Here is a 20,047-nt window from a genome sequence, read left to right as displayed (position 1 = left end):
TGGCGGGGCAGGGTGACGCGGGTCGGTGCAATGGTTAGTTGGTGTGACGAAAGATGCGTGCGCTTCACAGAGGGCTTGTTTCAGGACTGCGTTTTGCAGCACACGCTCTCAGAGGTGAGGATCTCCACGTTGGGCGGGCTGTCAGCCTTCTGGGGGTATGCAGAGCCGGTTCCCCTGGCTTTCCAGGGAGGTGAGATGAGTAGTGTCTCAGAAGTAATCCATGAATTGGAGAATAAGGAATATTATATTTAGCATGCGTTGAGTGGTCTGTGTATCATTTTGTGCTTCACTCTAGCAAGATTCAATTTAATTAAGAAATTGAAATCTTCGTCTTATTTGAATTTTGGAATTGATATCCATGTGTCTGGGGGGCTTCACCTCGCAGACTGAGAAGAAAGCATTGCATGAATGTCATACTTACTGAAAAACAGTATTTTAGATTCAGGCTGACAGAACATCCTTTTAATGTATAGATTTTCATCAGCTGAATGAGAGGAAAATTAAGCAAGGGAAATGTTTATTTTGGGTTTCTTTGAAAATGAAATATTTTGACCCCCCGCCCAAATTTCAAAATGTCATTTCATCTGGAAATACACATACATTAATTTGCAAATGTTCAGAAATAAAACAATGGAAGTCAAAAGAAAAACAGGTTTCAAGATAAAATCACTAACTTTAAGCATCTAAATACTTTAAAGTCTAGGATCCTACTCTGAAAAATATGGCCTCCTGGTATGTCTGAAAAGCTTTCTTGTTTAGAATATAATACGCGTAGCTTCAGGCTGTGGGCTTGTAATGATGCCTGCACCTAGAAGCCACGGTCACAGACCACAATTCCACTGTACTACATGCTGCAGAAATAGAACAAAATATATTCTCTGGCCCCAAAACACCTACACATATAATACAATCCATATGTGACTATTTTTCAAAAGTGATTAAAAAAAAAAAAAAAACCTTGTTTTATTAGGGTGAAGCTTGACGGCTGGACAAATACGATCCTTCATGCTAAATGCGGAAGTATCATTTGTCAACCTAACTTTTTGTAACACTTTTCACAATATTCTTGATGCATCTTATGTATTCGATGGCTATAGAATAATATAACAAGAAAATGAGAGCCATAAAATACCCATGAAAAATTCCTCTGCCCACATGCATTTGCTTTTCTTTTTCTTCTGTGGAAAGGCTGTCTTACCAATCTGTAGCTGTAAGGAAAGGAGGTGTTTGCTGATATACTTTGCTTTCAGGATAGTTCTGGAGAAACGTGATACACGAAGTGACTCAGCTAAGCAAACTGAGTTTGTGTGGGTATAAGCAGCCCTTAGTCTAAAGTCGTAACTGGGTATTATGAAAGGAGTCATCGAAGGAGCTTGACATGTTTTTCGCTCCAGCGATATGACAGCTATGAAATGCAGTTTCCAGTTATGCTGTAAAACTGAAAGACTCCTTTCCCACTCCTTGCTACATCCCACACGCTGACAGTAACATTTCAGACAGATTACATAACGCTATTAAGATACATATAGATATATACGGTTCCATCAAAATAGTCTCTTCACTCTTTTCTTGCTATAATGAAAAGTGGTTTGTTGCTGGGAACCACCTGTAACTGGGGATGTTACCGTTTCTCAGCAGGCTAAAAGAGAAAGGGGTTCTGCACGGCAGTTTGGGAGCTTTCGTACAGCACCCGCGGTGCAGGCAACGTTAGCTTACTGATTCAAGTAGGCAGCTGGACCTCAAGAAACGTGGGCCTTCTCCTGACTCTGCCACTTGCTGCTTGTAGCAAAAGAAAAAAATTAAGGAGTAATAAAGGAAGGAGCGCTATCTAATTATGTAAGAAGGTTTGAAAGGCTTTCGTGTTGGTTCAGGGCTTTGTTTTGTTTTGTTTATTTTCCATTGCCCTCTTTAAAAAATCAAATCTTATCTGTTCTTTCTGTTTTTCCTGGCAATATCTAGGTAAAAACAGAATACCAGATTTAAAAAAAAAAAAGTTTTTTGCAGGAAAGAAGAAGCTGAATCTCTTTTTTGGTTGAGACAAAACCTTATGTGGACTGCGTAGAAGTTCTGCATTTTGTATTTGAAATCCAGTGTGACAAAAATGGCTACGGTATTATAGGAAGGAAAGAGCTCTTAAACAACTGTGCTCCTTTAGTATCAGCTCTCCACTTCTCTGAGTTAATATTAATACAACAGTTCCTGAAGTGGTAGGTAGAAAAAAACAGAATTCTTGCTCATTCCTTTTTTTTTTTTTTTTTTTTTTTTTTATCTCTATATATTGAGGACAAGACCTGCACAAATAACCCCCCGCCCCCCTTTTTCCTTTTTAAACTCACACTGATATTCTCATGACTCCATTTCCCCACCTATAAAACTGCAATAGGGAACAGAGTTTTCAAAGGAGCCAGAATCATTTTGGCTTAAATCCTTAAAGCTGGGTAGGTACCAAACTTTCAGTGAAATAAGCAGTTAGCAACAGGAGTTAGAATTCAAATTAATCTGGGAAGATGATCTTTTTTTAAAAAAAAAAAAAAACTTTTGCCTTCATTTTTGTGTCTGTGTAGGAGTCTGAATGCATCCATTTTTAAATGTCTAAAAGCTTTTAATAGGGAAGAAGGCCTTTTAACTTCGTGATTCTCTGCTATAAAAAAATCATATTTCCAGTGAATAAGCCAAGTTTTCACTGTTATGGACAAAAAAAAAAACATCTAAAGGCAGACAAAGAAGTGTTTTAACCGGTTGTGGTTATCTAAAACAACTGCTAAAGATAAGGTTCCAGTTCAGCAGTCTTTGTTGATCTGAATAGCATTTTAACTGTACACACAAATGCAAACATATAGTTAAGTGCTTTGATAAGAAAGGTGGACTTCTGTGCATACTTAACTTCATTGCTGGACTCTAATTTCAGACCCTGGTCCTGTAGGGACTTGCCAGATTCTTGACTTCATTTTCAGTGGGACTATTTGGAGTGTATAAAATGAAGTGCACACAATAATCTGAGAGGCCTGAGTCAGGCGAGCCTTTCTAGAAGACCCAAACCAATTTTTATATATGTCTTTCCCCTGTTAAAGGGCCCTCTAGTTGATGTGCTTATTAGCATTCAAAACTTTACAAAGCTACAGAATTAGAAGTATAATATAATAATAAAATACAAAAATAAAAGTCTACTTTTTATCTGTATGGTTACCAAAAATTTCCTCTTTCAAAAATTGCCAAAAGAAAAAAAAAATCACTTCTGGGAAACTACACAAGCAAACCTAGGGCCAAATCTCCTCTTGATATTTCCAACTGTTCTGTTTTGCTTCGTCTGTTTCCTTGTCAAAAGTATCCTGTTTAGCCTGTTCGGCTAAGGGCAGTAGGATATTTATTCATTGATCTTTCCTTTTTTTACAGTATCTTGAATTCTAATTAGCGTTTTCAAGTTCTTGCACATTATTCCCCAAATATAACTGCAACAGATGTCGTTCTTCTTTTTGTAGAGCCATTCAGAGTCATGGAAGAGATGTAAAGATAGGAAAGATCTTACTTTCTGCAATTAACCACACTGCCTATTAATTCTTTATCAGCTGCTTTCATTTGTGGTTTGATTTATTTATTTATTGATTAGTAACATGGAATTCAAAGTGCCTGGAAAAGCATAAAATCACTTGGTTTTAAGAGAGATTCTGTAAATAGGTCAGGAGCTATCCTCTAGGTGTTTATAATGAATCAGGCACCAAACACTTTGAGCTTTTGGATGCACTTTTTAAAAGTCTGAGTGTAAACATCATTCTCCACCCTCCCCAGGAAGTCTTAATGCACTAAAGACGTAAGTAAAGAAGTGAAATTGCAAGTGACCAAATCAATCACACTTCAGATCAGACTGTGGCAGGGTTTTTTGGTTCTGAACCAGATGGAACTAGACTCTTCGTGAAGGAGGTATTATTATTTCTTGACATGGTTTCAAAATGAACATATGAATTCACAGTAAAAAATATGTATTTTTCCTTTGAAAAATATAATAAAACACTTAGAAGAAAGAATCCTTGGGAGCTGGCATTACCCAAAGCTATCAGACACATTTAAAAAAGAAACAACATGAAAAAAAAAATAAAAAAAAAGACCCCCCCCCAAAACCCCCCTCATAGCTATTTCTTGTTCTTCTGATCTAACCAAAGAGAAAACAAATGAACAGGAATATTTTCTTGTGTTGTAAGGCAGAGAAGAAATCCTCCTTTTAAATATCATGTGTTCTTGGGTTCAGAGTCTGACTTCTTTTGGCCAAGCCTTTCCTGTAAGCTGCTTTTTACATGAAGATGGCTACCTTGATGTAAAATCCTACCAGAGACAAAGTACAATGGTTTTTACCCTTACATAATCAATGGGATAAATCCAGGGCGAGGGCCCAGGCTATCTGGAGGTAGAAAGCACATTTTTATCCAGTGGAGATGGAACAATATGTTCAGAAGACCCTTGCAAATTAGTGAGGAGATGACTACTACAGTGAGTAGTACAGTACTACTACAGTAGTACTTCTACAGTAAGAAATCCTCTTTCATTGATAGCGAAAAATCATCACAATGAAGTGTGATGACTTTGTTCCTAATTCAGAGAAGTATTTTGAAAGGCAAAATACTTCTATGTTTTAATGTCTGATCAATTTGCTTGTTTTATCTAGGATCCAGATTCCTCTTGCTTTGAGTATGCTACCACCAGCTTCTGTAAAAGCTTGAAAACCTCCTCAGTATTTGGCCCTGAGTATTTTCATAGGGAGAATGACACCTGAAGCCACCTTGAACGGCATTTTTCCAGCTGGGGTGGGGCTCCCAGCCTGGAAGCCACAAACTCGCCTTAGACTGAGCTGAGAGTTGCCACACACAACTTGCAACTTGACTTCTAGTTTGCAGAGCGAGGAGCCACTTCAGCTAGCTGACTGGGAACACCAGAAGTGGCTGCTTTGAGTCACTTCTGTCTCAGGAGTGCGAGTGTCTAACTTTGAGTTGAAGGAGGCACTGCTCTTCAATTCAGGACCCAAAGCCTGGGCCGTTTTCCTGAAGTTAACTGTCTAGGCTGCTCTGAGAGCAAAACGTAACAAGGGTCACTCCTCCCCTTTGAGATGAGGGTAGGGTGGCAATGCAGAGATGCCCATCCATTCTCTTTCTGTACAACCACCTACTTGCTGGAGGTGTAGCCACTTCCACGCCTGCCGCTCTCTGGAGGGGTTTGAGCCTGCATCTCCTGCGCCTCCAGAGAGCGTCGGAGCTGGCGCAGGCTGCCCGTGCCGTCCCTGCTGAGGCCCTTCAGCAATTCAGAAGGCACTTAAAGGCAGGGAGCAAAAACAAGCCCTCTAGCGCGGAGGATGGAGGGAGGATGGGTGTTTGCATTCTTCTGTCCTTACCCTAAGACTATTTTGGGGTGTTTTGTTTTTTGGTTTTTTTTGTTTTTCCCCCAGTGTCTGGCTAGCTACCAAAACCGTCCTTGGAGGATGTGCTAGAGCCCAGGCGTTAGCCTGTCCTTCCTCATGTTCACTCCGCCCTACTAACCACTGGATTAAAAAAATGCATGTTCATTCTTGATCCCCTTCTCTGGCCCTGTTAGATCTTTGATTCTTTTGCCACAACTCTTCCAGACACACTGGTTTTTGTTTTTTAAAATAAACTGTCTGATTCTGCTGTGGTGGTTTGTGCCATGCCTGGTCCTGCAGGGGTGTGTGAAGTGGGTCCTTACCAGGTTGGTTCCTGCAGGCAATATAGGCAAGGGATTGCCACATCTGTGGATTCAGGTTGGGTTTAGGACTGAGATAGGTGTTGAGCTGTGCAGGTTCACTGAGTTTCAGACAGTCCTGGGCATGCACAGACGTAGAAGTTTAGGTGCCTGAGGAGCTTTACTGACAAAGAAACATAGTTGTGCATGGACTTTAACTGCCAGAGGAGTCGGGGGGGGGGACAGGATTTGAGGATCACTCACTTGGAATTTGGTATTTGCATGGCACATACGTCTGCCTGTGGGCAATTAAGCCTTTTGTGGATCTGACTGTCAACCTGTCCACTTCTGTTCACCTATCTGTCAATTGGAAATACTCTCCAGTTTTGTAAAACTCCAGTTTGAGAACCTCTAGATAGACAACAACATAGATGCAAAGTATTTTTAACAAGCAGCTGGTATTTTAGGGGCAGTCTGTGAAGGACTTACCTTCAAGTTGGTGGACAATTCCTGTCATTGTGAGGGGTCATGTGTTGCTGCTGCAAGCATAAAAACTGTGGGAAATAGGCAATGTTAGTAAGCCACAGGAATTAGAAAATAGCCTCAACTACTACAGCAGAAAAGAATTCATGTATCCTAAATTGAAAGAAATGTATCTTATTTTTATACCTTATTTTTACACACTGCCTACATGTTGGATAACTTGCACTTGTGTGAACCCTTGAAAACAAGTTCTTTGATAACCCCCAGCTCCAGCCTCATAGCCGTCACAGGAGCTGCAACAAAGCTGGTAAGACGTGGGCAGAGGGAAGACACTGTAAGGGACCAGAAGCTGGGCTCAGAAGAAATTCCAGGGCAAACTTCTCATCTTTTCAGTTGTGCACACACATGTTACCATGTATGCACATAACACCCATGGCAGCTGAGTCATAGGGTTGTTGGCAAATTTAACCAATAATCCACTGGCTATGCATGAAATATTATAATGATACTTATCTGTTATAAGAATGACTTCCTGAGAACTTGCTTAAATCAGCTATGTCTACTTTTTAATTGATAAATATAGTATGCAGCAATAAAAATAGGTTTCTTAGTTCAATTGCGGGAGCACAACTTCAAGGCTCATAACTCTTACAGCCCCTGTTACTACCCTTTAGCATCACTGGAAGTTTTGCAATTGACTTAGTCACTGGTTGCAGCATTCTTAACACATGGAGGGGGGGGAAGAGAAAGTAAAAACTAACCAATGCTGAACTATTAGCACTGCTTTGGATGACCCGACTTTTTCTCTTTTGGGTATATTTTGGCCATTTGGAAATTCAAAATGCCACAATGATGGTATTTTATTTTATGTGTTATTTCATATTTTATTTATTTCAAAATGTAGAAAAGTGTAGAAAGGATTCTGCCCATGAAGAACCAGGATCACATTTCCCTGTGGCCTGTAAGGGCTGTCCCACTAGAACTTCAGCCACATATAAAGGACTTTCGGGCATTAAAATGAAGATAATGAAGTGCTAGTGTATTTTGTTTCTCAGAAAAAAGAATTAGTTAAAACAGGCTAAGACTGAATTCAACATCAGAACTGTATACCCCCTGTCTGACATCTAACTCTTAGATATTCAGATGTCCAGAACTTAGGGGGTTTTTTTGTTTTTGTTTTTGTTTTTTTTACGTGTAATGGAGATCTTTCATGACTCCTCCCAAAAAGCTGCATTCTTTTATGTTGGTTAGGTTCAGAACAAAGATCTGGAATAAAAGCAGACAGCGTTTATACATTTAAAATCAGAGTTTACTGGTCTGTAAATGAATGACACCCAGTTAGGAAAGGAGGGAGAAATGAGACCATTAGCAAATTGCACATTATTTATCTGCTTTGTGCTTTCTCCTTTGCCTCACTCAGTGTACAATGAAATTTAGCCACTGACTCCCACTACTGTTTTTCTTGGAGAGCAGGGTAGGATGAAGAAACATTGTAATGAAATGTAAAAGACGCCCATACATTGTAATAAGAGCTGGATTCCACGTGTTTTGGTAATAGGAATTATCTTTTAAGGGAGAAGGAAGAAGTAAGATGAGGTGATTCAGGTCTACCTAGTCTTTGAAGTTTGAAGCCATCCTCAGTTCCTACCATCTCTGATCCCTCCCCCCACCTCTGCCACAAACACAAAAAATACACTTTGTTAGTCAAACAAGATTTTAAAAACTCCTTCAGTTCCAGTTGGTAATGCTGCTGCCATGACATTCACAATCATTTAAGATTTGTTATGCTCCCATGTGTTGCACACATGGCCAGCAGCTATTCCGACCATCAAGATGCACGTAATCGCTGCAAAGCAGTTAGCATCATAAATAAGGCAAACACGAGCAGTTACTACATGCTTCCTTCTCACGGTGAATTAGGACGACGAACTGGAATTCAACCCCATTCTTCACCCAACGGGAGAAGGCTCCAGTGTGGTAGACCCGGACTCTGTATGCACCTGGGAGATGATTCGCTTAACCCTTTCATGATCTCATGGAGAAATAAGCCCGTTTGGAAACCTTGGCTTAGGACTTCAGCCCTGTGCCCGTCAGCCACACTTGTGGTTCATGGGGCCCTTCATGATGGTCATTCCACCTTCTTTTACCTCTTTAGTTTTTATTTTGCATCTAAGTAGGTCACTGTCAGTGGCTGTGAACTTTAGGGAGCTTGTTGTCTTCATGCGTGGTTGGAAACAGTCTTTGGCTCTGGGAACATGTTTATTCACTCGTGTTGTAAGGGTGAGTGAGCTGCATCAAGCTGCTACTGTCACCGACTTCAGTAGCTGTTGCAGAATGTCCCGTTGTTGCAGTTTAAAGGAATGGCTAACCTCTTACATGAAGCAATACAACAGTACTTATTTAAGATTATGGAAGGTAATTCGATTGCTTAGAGAAAACTGAATTTGTCTTTTTAAATGCATATGTACGCATGTGGCAAAGGATTTGATATCATTTTAGGTGTATGTATACACACATGCGTGGCATTGGATTTGATACTGTGTTTGTGTTTTTTCTTTTTTTTTCCTTTTCTTTAAGGTATAACAGTTTCCCTTTCTATTTCTATCAAACATGGTGAATATGCAATTCAATCTAATTGTCAGCCCCACTAGCCAGAATCTTGGATTCAGGGGTCTGAAAATAAGAGGTATTGTCCTCTGATTCACTGACAGTACTGATAGCTTCTGACTGGGGGGCTTAGATCTCACCATGCTGCACTAGCTGATAAAGCAGTGAACACACTCATTCCCATTAGGGCCATGTGAAAGTGTACTTTCCCTGTACGTTTTGCATTTTTGTTTGGTTGTGGCAGCATCTTCTGCATCTGGCCACCTTCCCTTTCTCCATCCAAGCAGTTCATAAATCTGAATCTGTGAATTTGACAGAGCAGTTATCTTTGAACTCTTTCTCCTAATGATCCAGAAATACCAGGGCCCTGATTTCAGTTCTTAAAACCATGTAAATAAGAAGTACTTGCACAAAAATTAATCATAGCATCAGAGCTACAGCATTACACATGCAATAAGAGTTGGTCTAGTGAGCTTACAAGCAAAAATAGCCAGAAGATGCCAAGTTTGTTTTGGGTTGCTGTTGCTACGGGGTTTTTTTTTAAAAAAAAACCAATTTAGATGTTTCAAAAATTTGTTTTTGTACAGCATGAAAATGAAAGCAAAGCCTTTTCAACACTTTCACACAGCTACTGGTTAGAGGCCTGATTTGAGGGCATGGATTCAAAGATCTTCATAGTTTGTTTGTTCGTTTGTTTTAAAAAAAAGGTGTTTTCTTCATCTCCCTCTCTCGGTATTTGGGGGAAAAAGGCGCTTAGATGTTGCTTTGTCCACATCAGACTCCCCAAACTTACTTGATTGTCTATCCATCTTTCTGCCCATGTCCTCTCTCAGTTTAACAGGTGAAGATATGCCTTAGCAAAAAGCTTCATTTTTTACAAAGTAAGCTTCAGGTCAGCTTTACTTACAGTCCTGTAAGTAAGTGACATTGTAAGTGACTCTCAGGACATCACATTCCCAGGAATTAGCTCCAAGTGTCTTTGGTTTGCTCGTAAGTTGCTGAATTGGTAAGATTATCAACACGGTTTTGTTAGGTGATTGCAAATGTGCCAATAAAAAGCAGCGTATCACTTTCCCCTCTTAAATAATTCACTGAGTGTTTTTATATTGTTTTCTTCTGTGGGTTTATAGCTTTATATTTTTTATTACTGAATTTATTAAAAGAACACATTATCTTAAAAATGTCCATACATATGCGTGTATACACACATACACACCCCAGAGTAAGTATTGTATCATTAATTAAATACTTCAATCTGCTCAATAATGCTTTATTTTTTTTACTAGCATCATAAATACTTTACCAGACAAAAATAATGTTGCATGGCAATACACTTTACTTCGTATAGCTGCTTTCAAGCAAATTGTATCTCAAAAACTTTAGCAGTCATTAACACACTTGCAGCTTGTAAAATACCTAAAAATGTTCTGACTGCCAGATAATGAAAATTCGAAACAACAGCGATACAGGAACTACTTAATTCACAAGTATCATAAATGCAAAGGGATGATGATACCTGTAAGAGCGAAGCAGCTATTTACCTGCCTATAACTATCATTTTGGTGGCGTGGGCTCTTCTTGATGGGGATATGTGGCATCTTTATTTGCTGATTCTGAAAGACCAGCACTATGGTGATTCTTTATATATAAACTATATCAAAATGTTTGAACATGTTTGGACTGTTGTGGGAGGGGCCTTTTTAGCTCGTTTTTGTTTTTTAATGAAAACTGCACTAACAATCCCAGTTAGAAAGGCAGCTCTACCACAGAACTGAAATTAGAATCATTAATCCCTTTATCATGGTATAATAGCTATATTTTTGTTGTAATTTCACAATCATGCTGTTGAGTTTTCCTGGTCAAACACTAACGCTGCTGAATGGCACGAGCAGATTGCTGCTCGCTGCTACGCTTCTGATTTTAGCAGGCAGCTCCTGTAAGGCACATCATCGTTTCATTTTGTCTGTCTGTATTTAAAGACAAAAATTTGTAAATTGTATAATTTTTCTTTCGCCTGCTCTGTGCAGATCTATCGCAGCCAGACAGCAGCTCCTCAGCCCGCGCTAGGAGAGGGATCGCGGTACCCGTCTGGTCCCTTGCAGTGCCCAGGCATCACAGCGCTGCACAGCCACTTAAGGTAACTGAGCTGCCCAAGATGCTTGAAGGAATCAGACATGGGATTTCTGATACTATTAAGCAAATCATACCTCCCCTACCCCTCCCTCCTTAAGCCGTGCAGTTACCACGTACACATAACCTTTTACTGTGTGCTGGTCCCTATTAAAAGCTTGAAAAATGAGTCACCTTCTCAGTTGTTTCTTTTCATCTAGGAAGTGATTAAAATGGATTTTACTGTAGCTAATAAAATAAGGCCAGCGTGTGGCTCAAATTCCTTTAAAAGTAGATAAGACGGTTGAGTATCTGAAGAAATACTAGTTTCGTAGGAATGGAAATCTAGCCCTATATTGTGACAGCTGTGGGACAGGGTAGGAGGCTTTTGCCCACCATGGGCCACTGGGTGTCAATGGGGAGTTCTGATTTCAGACTCCTGCCATGCTATACGGCCCTTTCCGCTTTGGAGACCGCCTTCACAATGATGATAGTGATTAGTCATTTATGCCCTCTCCAGCTCTTAAGACCTGAATGAAGAATAAGCAGGAACACAGATTAAAGAGTAAGCGTTAAGAAGCAAAAAAACCAAGTTCAGGCACATGAACAGCTGGGTTACTCCCATACTCCATTTAAGGCGCTGGAAGCTGAAGGAGCTCAGCATTTCACATTTCACAGCGCATGCAATTATAAATCCCAGTGCATCACATGCTCTTTAGAGTTATTTTCTCTTGTGGTGTTTTTTTACATGGAAACAGGAGCTATGCTGAAAGACATTATAAATTAGCCTCAAATGTTACGGAACTTTGCAATCTGCCCATAAATAATTTGAGAGAGGAACAACTCTGTGAATACATAATTTACTATGAATTATTCACCAAGTGCTAGAATAGGAAAAGCAAATGCCAGACACAGTCAGAGCTGTGATGTTCTGTTAACCTCAACCTAATGTGGAGAGGAACTTCAGTTTCTATTAGTTTCTTATGTATTTTATGCAAGGGATCATTGTTATTTTGTTGGATCTTTTTGTAAGACCAGCAAAGGAAAGTGTAGACCTTTTTTAAGAGATTTGAAGTTCAAAGCTATAAACTAATGTTATCTTCCGCAATCCCAATGCCATTTGTGCACATGGGGTTTTTTTTTTTTTTTGGTTTGTACTATTCCAGATGCATTCTGAAAAATAACAAAATTTTGTATCGTTTTATATTTTCAGCGCATCTTTAGAAAAGGTAGAACTCAGTTTGCTGCAACATAAAGTTCTTCAGCTCCTCAGGAAGGCTGCTATTTGAGCTTCCTGGAGCAGTTTCAAGAGCAGTGATGGGCACCAATGTTACCAGTATCGTAGCTTTTTCAGAAGATCATCAGCTAGATGATCCTGCATTTGGATTCAGTGTATGTTGATACAGCTTTATTAACACAGACAAATGTCGCCATCTTCACCTATAATATTCCAGGGACAGATAATTTAAGCACTTCATAATGTGCAAATGCTGCTGTTATTCAGACTAAAAAGAGAAGGGGGGGGGGGATTAATTTCTAAAAGTACCGTTGATAAGGAAATAAGATAAGCAAGTATTCAGGAAAAGTGTAGATATGGAATGATTAAAACGAACAGAAAAATATTCCAGTGGATAAACTCAAAAATTAGTTCTTTAATTTTTAAATTTGCACAATAATTGAGACAGATTAGCCTACGAAATATTTTGGAAAACGTCACTTTGCAAACCTTGTAGATTGCTTAAATGTTTATTAAAATAAACCAAAAGCCAAAATTCTCTGGGTAAAATAAATACTTTGTCTTTGCTAAGTAACAATATTTGTGAACAAAACATAAAACTAAAATTTTCACGTGTCAAACATTGTAAAATTTAAGATTAAATGTTGGAGTCAGCCTGGGCATTTTTTTTTTTACATCTCCCTATTTACAAGCTGCTCATTAAGACCATTTACCTCACATTAGCTATTAAAATGACTAATATTTTTAAAGTTTGCTCCATGACTAAAATAAAAACAACAGAACTGTCTTTTTACCATAACTTAACAAAAAGCAGAACCATATTTTCGTTATCTAGGAGAACATACTGTTATAAATACAGCTGTTTTTCATCTACAATTATATAAATAATAAACATGCTGCCATTCACAAGGATTTTAATAGATGATTATATGTAAGCAATATTATGGTCTAGCAGAAGATGGCATGAGTTTTCATCATTCATTTTTATTGTACTTATTCAGGACCCTTGTCTTCATCTGAAAAATGTGGAACAGACTTCTTTGCTACAACATTATCCAGTCGCTGTCCTTGCAGATATGGGTTCACACTCTGGAAAAGTTAAGAAAAGAAAAAGTGCGTTTGTGTGTGTGTGTATATATATATATATATATAAGTATATATATATATATATATCTATCTCTGTGTGTGTGTGTGTGTGTATATATATATATGCATGTGTATACACACGTGCACACAAGCATGTATTCAGGGAGATCTACAGAAGGTAGCTAGGAATAGTGGATATATATTTCTTATCTGTCAAATATTTATGGACAGAAAATAAGAAATTGCTCCCAGGGAGTAAATCTAAAAGTCAGTCAATGCTTTGTTTTCCAGTAAGTTTTTTGTGCAATAAATTAATCCATACCACTAAAAAGAGTAACTGCTACCTACCCTACAGTGGGGGCAAGTAAAGGAGGACTGTCCAGCACACAGGACAGGCTGACTTAAACACTGTCTTTTTGCTCCACTCCTCCCCAACCCCCCCCTTCCTCAGTTCAGCAGAGAAGCAGCAGATCTCTAAGCAGATTCTCCAATTCCTGCAGCAGGACAGAACTTGTTAGAAATGGACAGGTAAGCTTCAGTTTAAACCACTAGTCTCTGGTGCACCTTATGCTGGGGATAACTGAGATACTGCAACACTGGTTTTCACCCAAGTCTCTTCTTCAGCCCATCTCCTCACCAGGGAACCCCTCCTCACTGCCTTTCTTGATGCTGAGATAAAAACACTTCTGGCACAGAAACACAGCCAAGCAAGATTTTGGCACAGGAAATGGCTCTCACCATTGCCAGAACAAGGGAATGCTGAAAAGAAAATCTCTGGAGAGGGTTTAACTTCACTTTGCACCATGTAAGCAGCACAACGTGAGACTGAAGATGAACAGATCCTGTCTTAAACCTGTATGGAGATGATGGGAATGTAGAAAGCCTCCACTTGAATTTTATCTATACCAATGAAATAAAAGGTATTAATTATATTTGCACCTACCAGGCAGATTAATGGAGCTTTAAAATTAACTTAAATACTATTTATACCCACTTTCAGGTCTCTTACAGTGTCACTGTAAACAGAATTCAAGGACTCTCTTTCCAGTTCATGGATACGGACAGAACTTGTAGTGTGTTGGGTTTTGATGCCAATAAAAATTACTTGCCTCTCTAAGGACAAACTCTGGAGGATGTGCATTTTCCAGTATCTTCTGATTCTTGTCAGGCTGACTCTATCATAGAAATTACTTTTCTTGCAGTATCTCTGTGCTTATTTCAACAAAACTTGGAGTTCAGAAGCAGGCAAAAAAAGCCTAAAAACATGGATTAAAGTATTTATTTTGAACTATCCCAAGTATTTGTCAAATCTCTGGAAAAGAGATTTGGGATTTGTCTTCATATGAGTTTAAGATTTAGGGTTTTTTTTCATATTTGTTGATGTTATTATTAATACTTAATCATAGTGTAGAGCTGTCCTTGCTTTGCTGTATTGTTTACTAATTGCTTTGCCTGCTACAAGTGAAGGCAAAAAAAAAATATTAAGAGCCAGGAATGAATGTGGAGAAGCCTTGAAAACAACACTAACACTAATATGATGCTTAAAATTAGGGCGTGTTAAAAATAAGACACATGTAAATGATTTATTTATGTTTGTTTAAAGTTCTGTTTAATGTTCATTTAGTGAAATTCAGCTGTTGTATAAACTTCTAGGAACTATTTGAAGATTCTTAGGAAGATTAATTGGTCTTTCTTCTGGAATGGTACTTGCTTGCTACTTTTTGAAATAAAGTAGAACAGAATGAGAAATAGAAAGTTTGAACCCTTCTCTTAACTGACAAAAGAGAATACAAAATATAATGCAAAATTTTTGGCTAATTTAAATCCTATACAGCTGTGTGGAATTCAGAGTAATGTGGTTCACAAGTACCTTTGTGCACAACTCCAAAGCTCACAGCAATACGACTCAGTTATGATAGAAGAACTCCTGTTATACTCACAATGCTTAGATTCAGGATAGGATACTGGTCATGTATAAAAACTGAAAACAGGCAGAATCACTTCAGTTCAGTAAGGGCCTCCTTGTCTTTCTCAGTAAAAGTTGCAAAAAAATAACACAGTGGCAAATGATAAATATACACCTCTGCCTTTTATAGACTGAATGTATTTTATTACATATCTGTGTGTTCTTATACGTATGTGTGTTTATATACATACATATGCACATACTTAAAATTAGTAGTTGTGCAGAACTGAGTAGTTGCACTATAGCATTGGATAGACACAACAGTTCCTCTGCATGGACAACGCATTGCTCCAAAGGCAACTTTTTTCTAACATAAAACTGGAAAGCCGTGATTCAAAAGGGCAATTTGCTGCCAGATGTTGTCCTCAGTAGGAAGCTTGCTTGTGTGGGAGGGCACAGACCACAGAGGGTGGTAGGAGGGGTATCAGATGGGCTTTCTGAGATCTAGAAAATTACAATCTGCTGTTGCCATCTCCAGGTTAGCCTTTTTGCTGATGAAGTGAGAACTGTGAATTGCTCATTACTGTATCAGTAATCATTACAGTATTACTCTCAAAACAGTATTTTAAATAATGAATTTACCCCTAATGACATGCCTCTGCTAAGAAAATAAATCTGTCACAAAGCAAACTGAAACTTTGCTGCCGAAGTTTTAGGCTATCCCTGGCCACAGAGCTGTTATGCCTCCCAGCCATTCTTTCTTTTATATCCAATTACATCAGTCGGCACACAGACAGAAAATGTATATATTGTCTTCTTTTTTTCTCATGTATATACTGCACTAATCCTACCTTATCCTGCTGTTCTGTTCTAACTATTAATAAATATTCCACATAACTATTCCCAGAGTAGATTCTGCTTACTTTACAGACTTAAAATATGGTGTCACCACTTATTGCTTTTCTGTTAACAAACTTGAAAATCAAACTAAGCAGGAGGCAGATACTAAGCACACTCATGTAATAATCCTCAAGCTAGATCATTAACTTTTGATTGCAAAATGTTTATTACTGGTGATATGTGATTCAGTAAGAAATCAACTCATCTTCTCACTTTCTGGCAAAGACTAAGTTTGAAAGTTTTTAAAAGAAAAATCATCTTACGCTTTAGTTATTCCAAAGCAAATCTACTCCATTTACAATATAAACCTTGCTGTCATATTTTACAAAGTTACTTTTTGGCAAAGAGCTACACTTTAAAAAGTAAAGTTCTGTTTTCTTCTTGCGAAAAAATATGCCAGCAGCAAAGCTAAAGACTTTTCCTCTGCCTGAATATGACTTCTTGAGAGAAGAAAGGCTTAAACTATTGAAAAAGAGAGAACATAGTGAGATGGACCATACAAAAGTTCTCTGCAATATGTGCATCTCCCTCCATGTAGTAGGGCCAGCAGAATGAGACCCCATTCATGTTTGTCGGTCAAGCTGCTGGAACACAGGGATACAAGTTTAATTCTGAGGTAAATCTAAGTGTACTTGTATTGGTCAATCAAGTTCCATCAGCAATGGCACTAATTCTGCTGTCACTTACACCCAAACAACTACTGACATGCATGGGTAGCAGTAATCAATTTTATCTATATTTTTAATGAGAAACTTTTAAAATTTAGTTTAAAAGAAATTTAAATAATATAAAATGTTTTTATGCAAACGGGATCAAATTAAAAAGCCAGATACTACAAAGTTTTTAAGTTAAAGCTTTGCATTCAAGTGCATTTTCTGAAAGCACTGCAGCCGGCTATTTAGAGAAACACATCTTGCACTCAGGATTGCCATGGAGCCTGTTGTGGTAGTTTATCACAGAGATTCCCTGACTTTAAGCATTACCTAAATTATCATGCAGATACATTAGACCAACTGTTCATTTCAGCAATACAATTTTAATTTTTACTAGCCCTAGAGATGGCAGAGGGGCAACAAAGTATTCTGATAGTTACCCTCTTTCTTCTTTTTGGACCACCATTAATCTTCTCAAAGAGTAAATTCTTGCTCTGGGAAAAAAAAAGGTAGCCATCAGATTCATTAAACTTTTTTTTTTAAACAGCATTAATGTTAGATATTAGCATATGAACATTTCAGGAGCAAGTCCACATGGGTTTGTAAAGTTAAGGAAAAGATAAACCACAAATACACATGTGGATACTGCTGCTAATATTTTGCAGTTCTCTGGGAACAGTCAGCATCATCAACAACTGAAAACTCAGTCATATTCCTCTGAGTTGTACTGTATGCTTGTCTGTGTTCAGGGCACAAGTGCTTCAAGTACATGCTGGTATAACGATATAGATAGGATGTTCCACATGTAAAACACACCTACTTATTAAAAAAGAAGAAACAGAGCGAGTGAGAGTCAGTCCCATCTCTGGTATCTCTTCACATCTGAGGTGACACCAGTACATGAGCAGAAATGTTTCCCTTTACAAGCGATTTTTCTAATTCCTTCTAAAAACTGCAATCAGTGTTATTCCTACTGTTTTGTTGTCTTTGCTTATTTCATTCCAGATATCAACACTTCCCAGTGCAAAGTTCTGCTGAAATCAGGTCAGCGCCAAACCTTTCTTTGTTTAAGTAGTGCCCTCAATAAAGTTTCTAAAAACCATTTGGTCTATAACATTTTTAATAGAGTGAACCTTTTAAAAACTGCCAAAAACATCTTGGCAAAAAGGAAAGTTATGATGATGAGAGGAAAAAAAGAAAAACCCTCTGACCATAGTTTATATAAGTGCATCCACATATTGTTATATTTCATACAAGTAGTGAATTCTAATAAAGTCTGGAATAACACACACATGCTCAACACATTTTGTTTCAATTGTGTATTACAAAGAAAAACAAAACCAAACCCTAACCTGAAAATGGAAGGAGAGGAGAATTACATGTATAAAAGCAGAACACTGTATAAACAAGGCCATTAATTCTGCTATAAACAACTGACCTAACACTGATCATATAAATAGAAAGTGTAATTCTAGTGAGAGACAAATTCACCAAACATTTCTACCCTCTGTGCAGCCTTGATATGAGAAAAAACAAACATTTTCAAGTGTTACAATGAAAGCTGCCAAAATTGTCTGTTTTGTACTTCTCATGTACATTAAACCCTGAATTCACAAGGCCTATTTCTTGCCTAACCTCAGTTATTTTACCTCAGCTTTGCCAAAAGGGAACAGAGATGAAGTTGGCCAAGGGAGACATTCTTGGCTAGTCATTTATGCAAGCTCACGTAGGGAAAACTTAACATCAAAAACAAAAAACCCCACAGATGTGTAAATTATTCTCTGTAGGAAACAGAGCACACTGAAGTCCCTCTTCATAAACTATCTGACCTTATACTTTCCATTAAAAGGAAAAATACTGTTTCTGAAACAAGAAGAATGTCATGACTACTGCAGCTACATGCCTATCACTCGCAAAAATTCCTTCCAATTGAACTGTTCCTGCTCTGGAAAATCATATTTTGCTCAGTCTGTGTGCAAGTGTTTCAAGACCATAATTACTACTTTTAAGTATCACACGTAAAGCAAAGCAAATGAGACAATGGACCATGAGCTAAGTGTGTGCTTGTGTGGTGACAGCAATTGCAAAGATGTGAAGCCACCATGTAAAGGCCTGATAACATCAGCTGCTTTTCTTGGAAGTGCTGACCATTCTCATCTTTCGCCTAAGAAATGGGGCACCGTGTTTCTCAAGATAAAGATAAACCTCATCTGGAGATGTGCTGCACTTTTGGAGAGGAAATGTTGATTCAGAAGGAACATAAAGGTTGTCGCGTCGAATCTTAGCCGCCACAGGACTGCAGGCACCGCTGTGGCACAGTGGGCCATGTCCCCTTGCTCCTGGGGCTTCCCTCGCACCCTGCCCAGGTACCTGGATTAGGTACTGTGGATTGGGATCTGGGCTGAAGAACGCCGAAGTTAAGATGCTTGTAACCAACTAATTAGTGCCAGAGAGATTTACCCCTTGATCTGTCAGAGGTCACTGAAATTAGTTTAAGTCAACAATAATTAGCAGCTCTGGTCTTGCACAACTATTGTGCAAAACTGTTAAGGAAAACCACATCAGCAAGAGTGCACACCTTGAGGAGGGCTTTTTCTTGGCCCTAAATCCTTCAATTTACGGGCTACCACTGATACCAAGCATGACAACTTCTATTATACCAAGCATATGACACTAAACTAAGTAATCTGTACTTACTATCTGAAATTGAAAAGGGGTATCTGACCTACCATAACCCTTCCTAATAATCTTCACTGCCATCCATATATTTATAAAGCTGAGCTGGCAAAGAGGGATGCGCTTAAGATTGCTCACAATCTTAAAAACTGGAAAAAAGTGAAATCTATGAGTGACTGCTTTCAGGCTTTCATTAAAATTGGGAAGCAAGAGGTGGCAACTCCCTTAACAAGGAGTTCAGTTTTGTGGGATATTTTCATCCCTGCTTTCCATTTATCTTTCTTTGTACTGGCTTGGGTCCCTCCAATGTAGCTGATAAACAAAACCAGCATTATTTCTACCCTGAGAGTGAAAAGTTATTCATTGTTTCAGTAAAAAGAAGTGTTGTTGAAAAACATCATCGCCCTTTAATTTTCTATTTGTACTGATAGTCATATCAGAAAACCTAGCTGAACTTCCCTCCTCTTTTTAAACCCACCCCTCTCCCCACAATGTGGGAACAGTTAACACTTCGGGTTTCAATAAACCTAAAAATCATTTATATAAAAAAGGTAAACTGTCTTCAGGAAAGTCTTTCTGGATGCCAACAAGACTTCTTCAGATGCACCAGTTAAGAACCAAGATGCAGAAAAGGCACCCACGGGATAGAAAATACCTTCCTGCTGTAAAGAACGCCTGAACTGAGAAAAGTGCTCTGTGGCCAGATAT

At 38.5% G+C, this 20,047-nt stretch overlaps 1 protein-coding gene across 1 annotated transcript in view; it reads right to left on the bottom strand.

Annotated features, from left to right (window-relative positions):
* Positions 1 to 10,129: 10,129 nt before the first annotated feature.
* Positions 10,130 to 20,047, bottom strand: part of SCG5 (secretogranin V) — a 32,528-nt gene continuing 22,610 nt past the window's right edge. Inside the window, exons 5-6 of the mRNA XM_064512435.1 lie at positions 17,104 to 17,157; positions 10,130 to 13,207 (exon numbers count right to left, since the gene is read on the bottom strand). Of these exons, the coding sequence (XP_064368505.1) occupies positions 13,112 to 13,207; positions 17,104 to 17,157 (150 nt within the window). The 3' untranslated portion in view covers positions 10,130 to 13,111. The remainder of the gene's footprint in view (positions 13,208 to 17,103; positions 17,158 to 20,047) is intronic.

Source organism: Dromaius novaehollandiae, chromosome 5 (assembly GCF_036370855.1).
Source record: "Dromaius novaehollandiae isolate bDroNov1 chromosome 5, bDroNov1.hap1, whole genome shotgun sequence".
NCBI classification, from domain to species: Eukaryota; Metazoa; Chordata; class Aves; order Casuariiformes; family Dromaiidae; genus Dromaius; species Dromaius novaehollandiae.
This window is presented reverse-complemented; position numbering and strand designations above follow the sequence as displayed.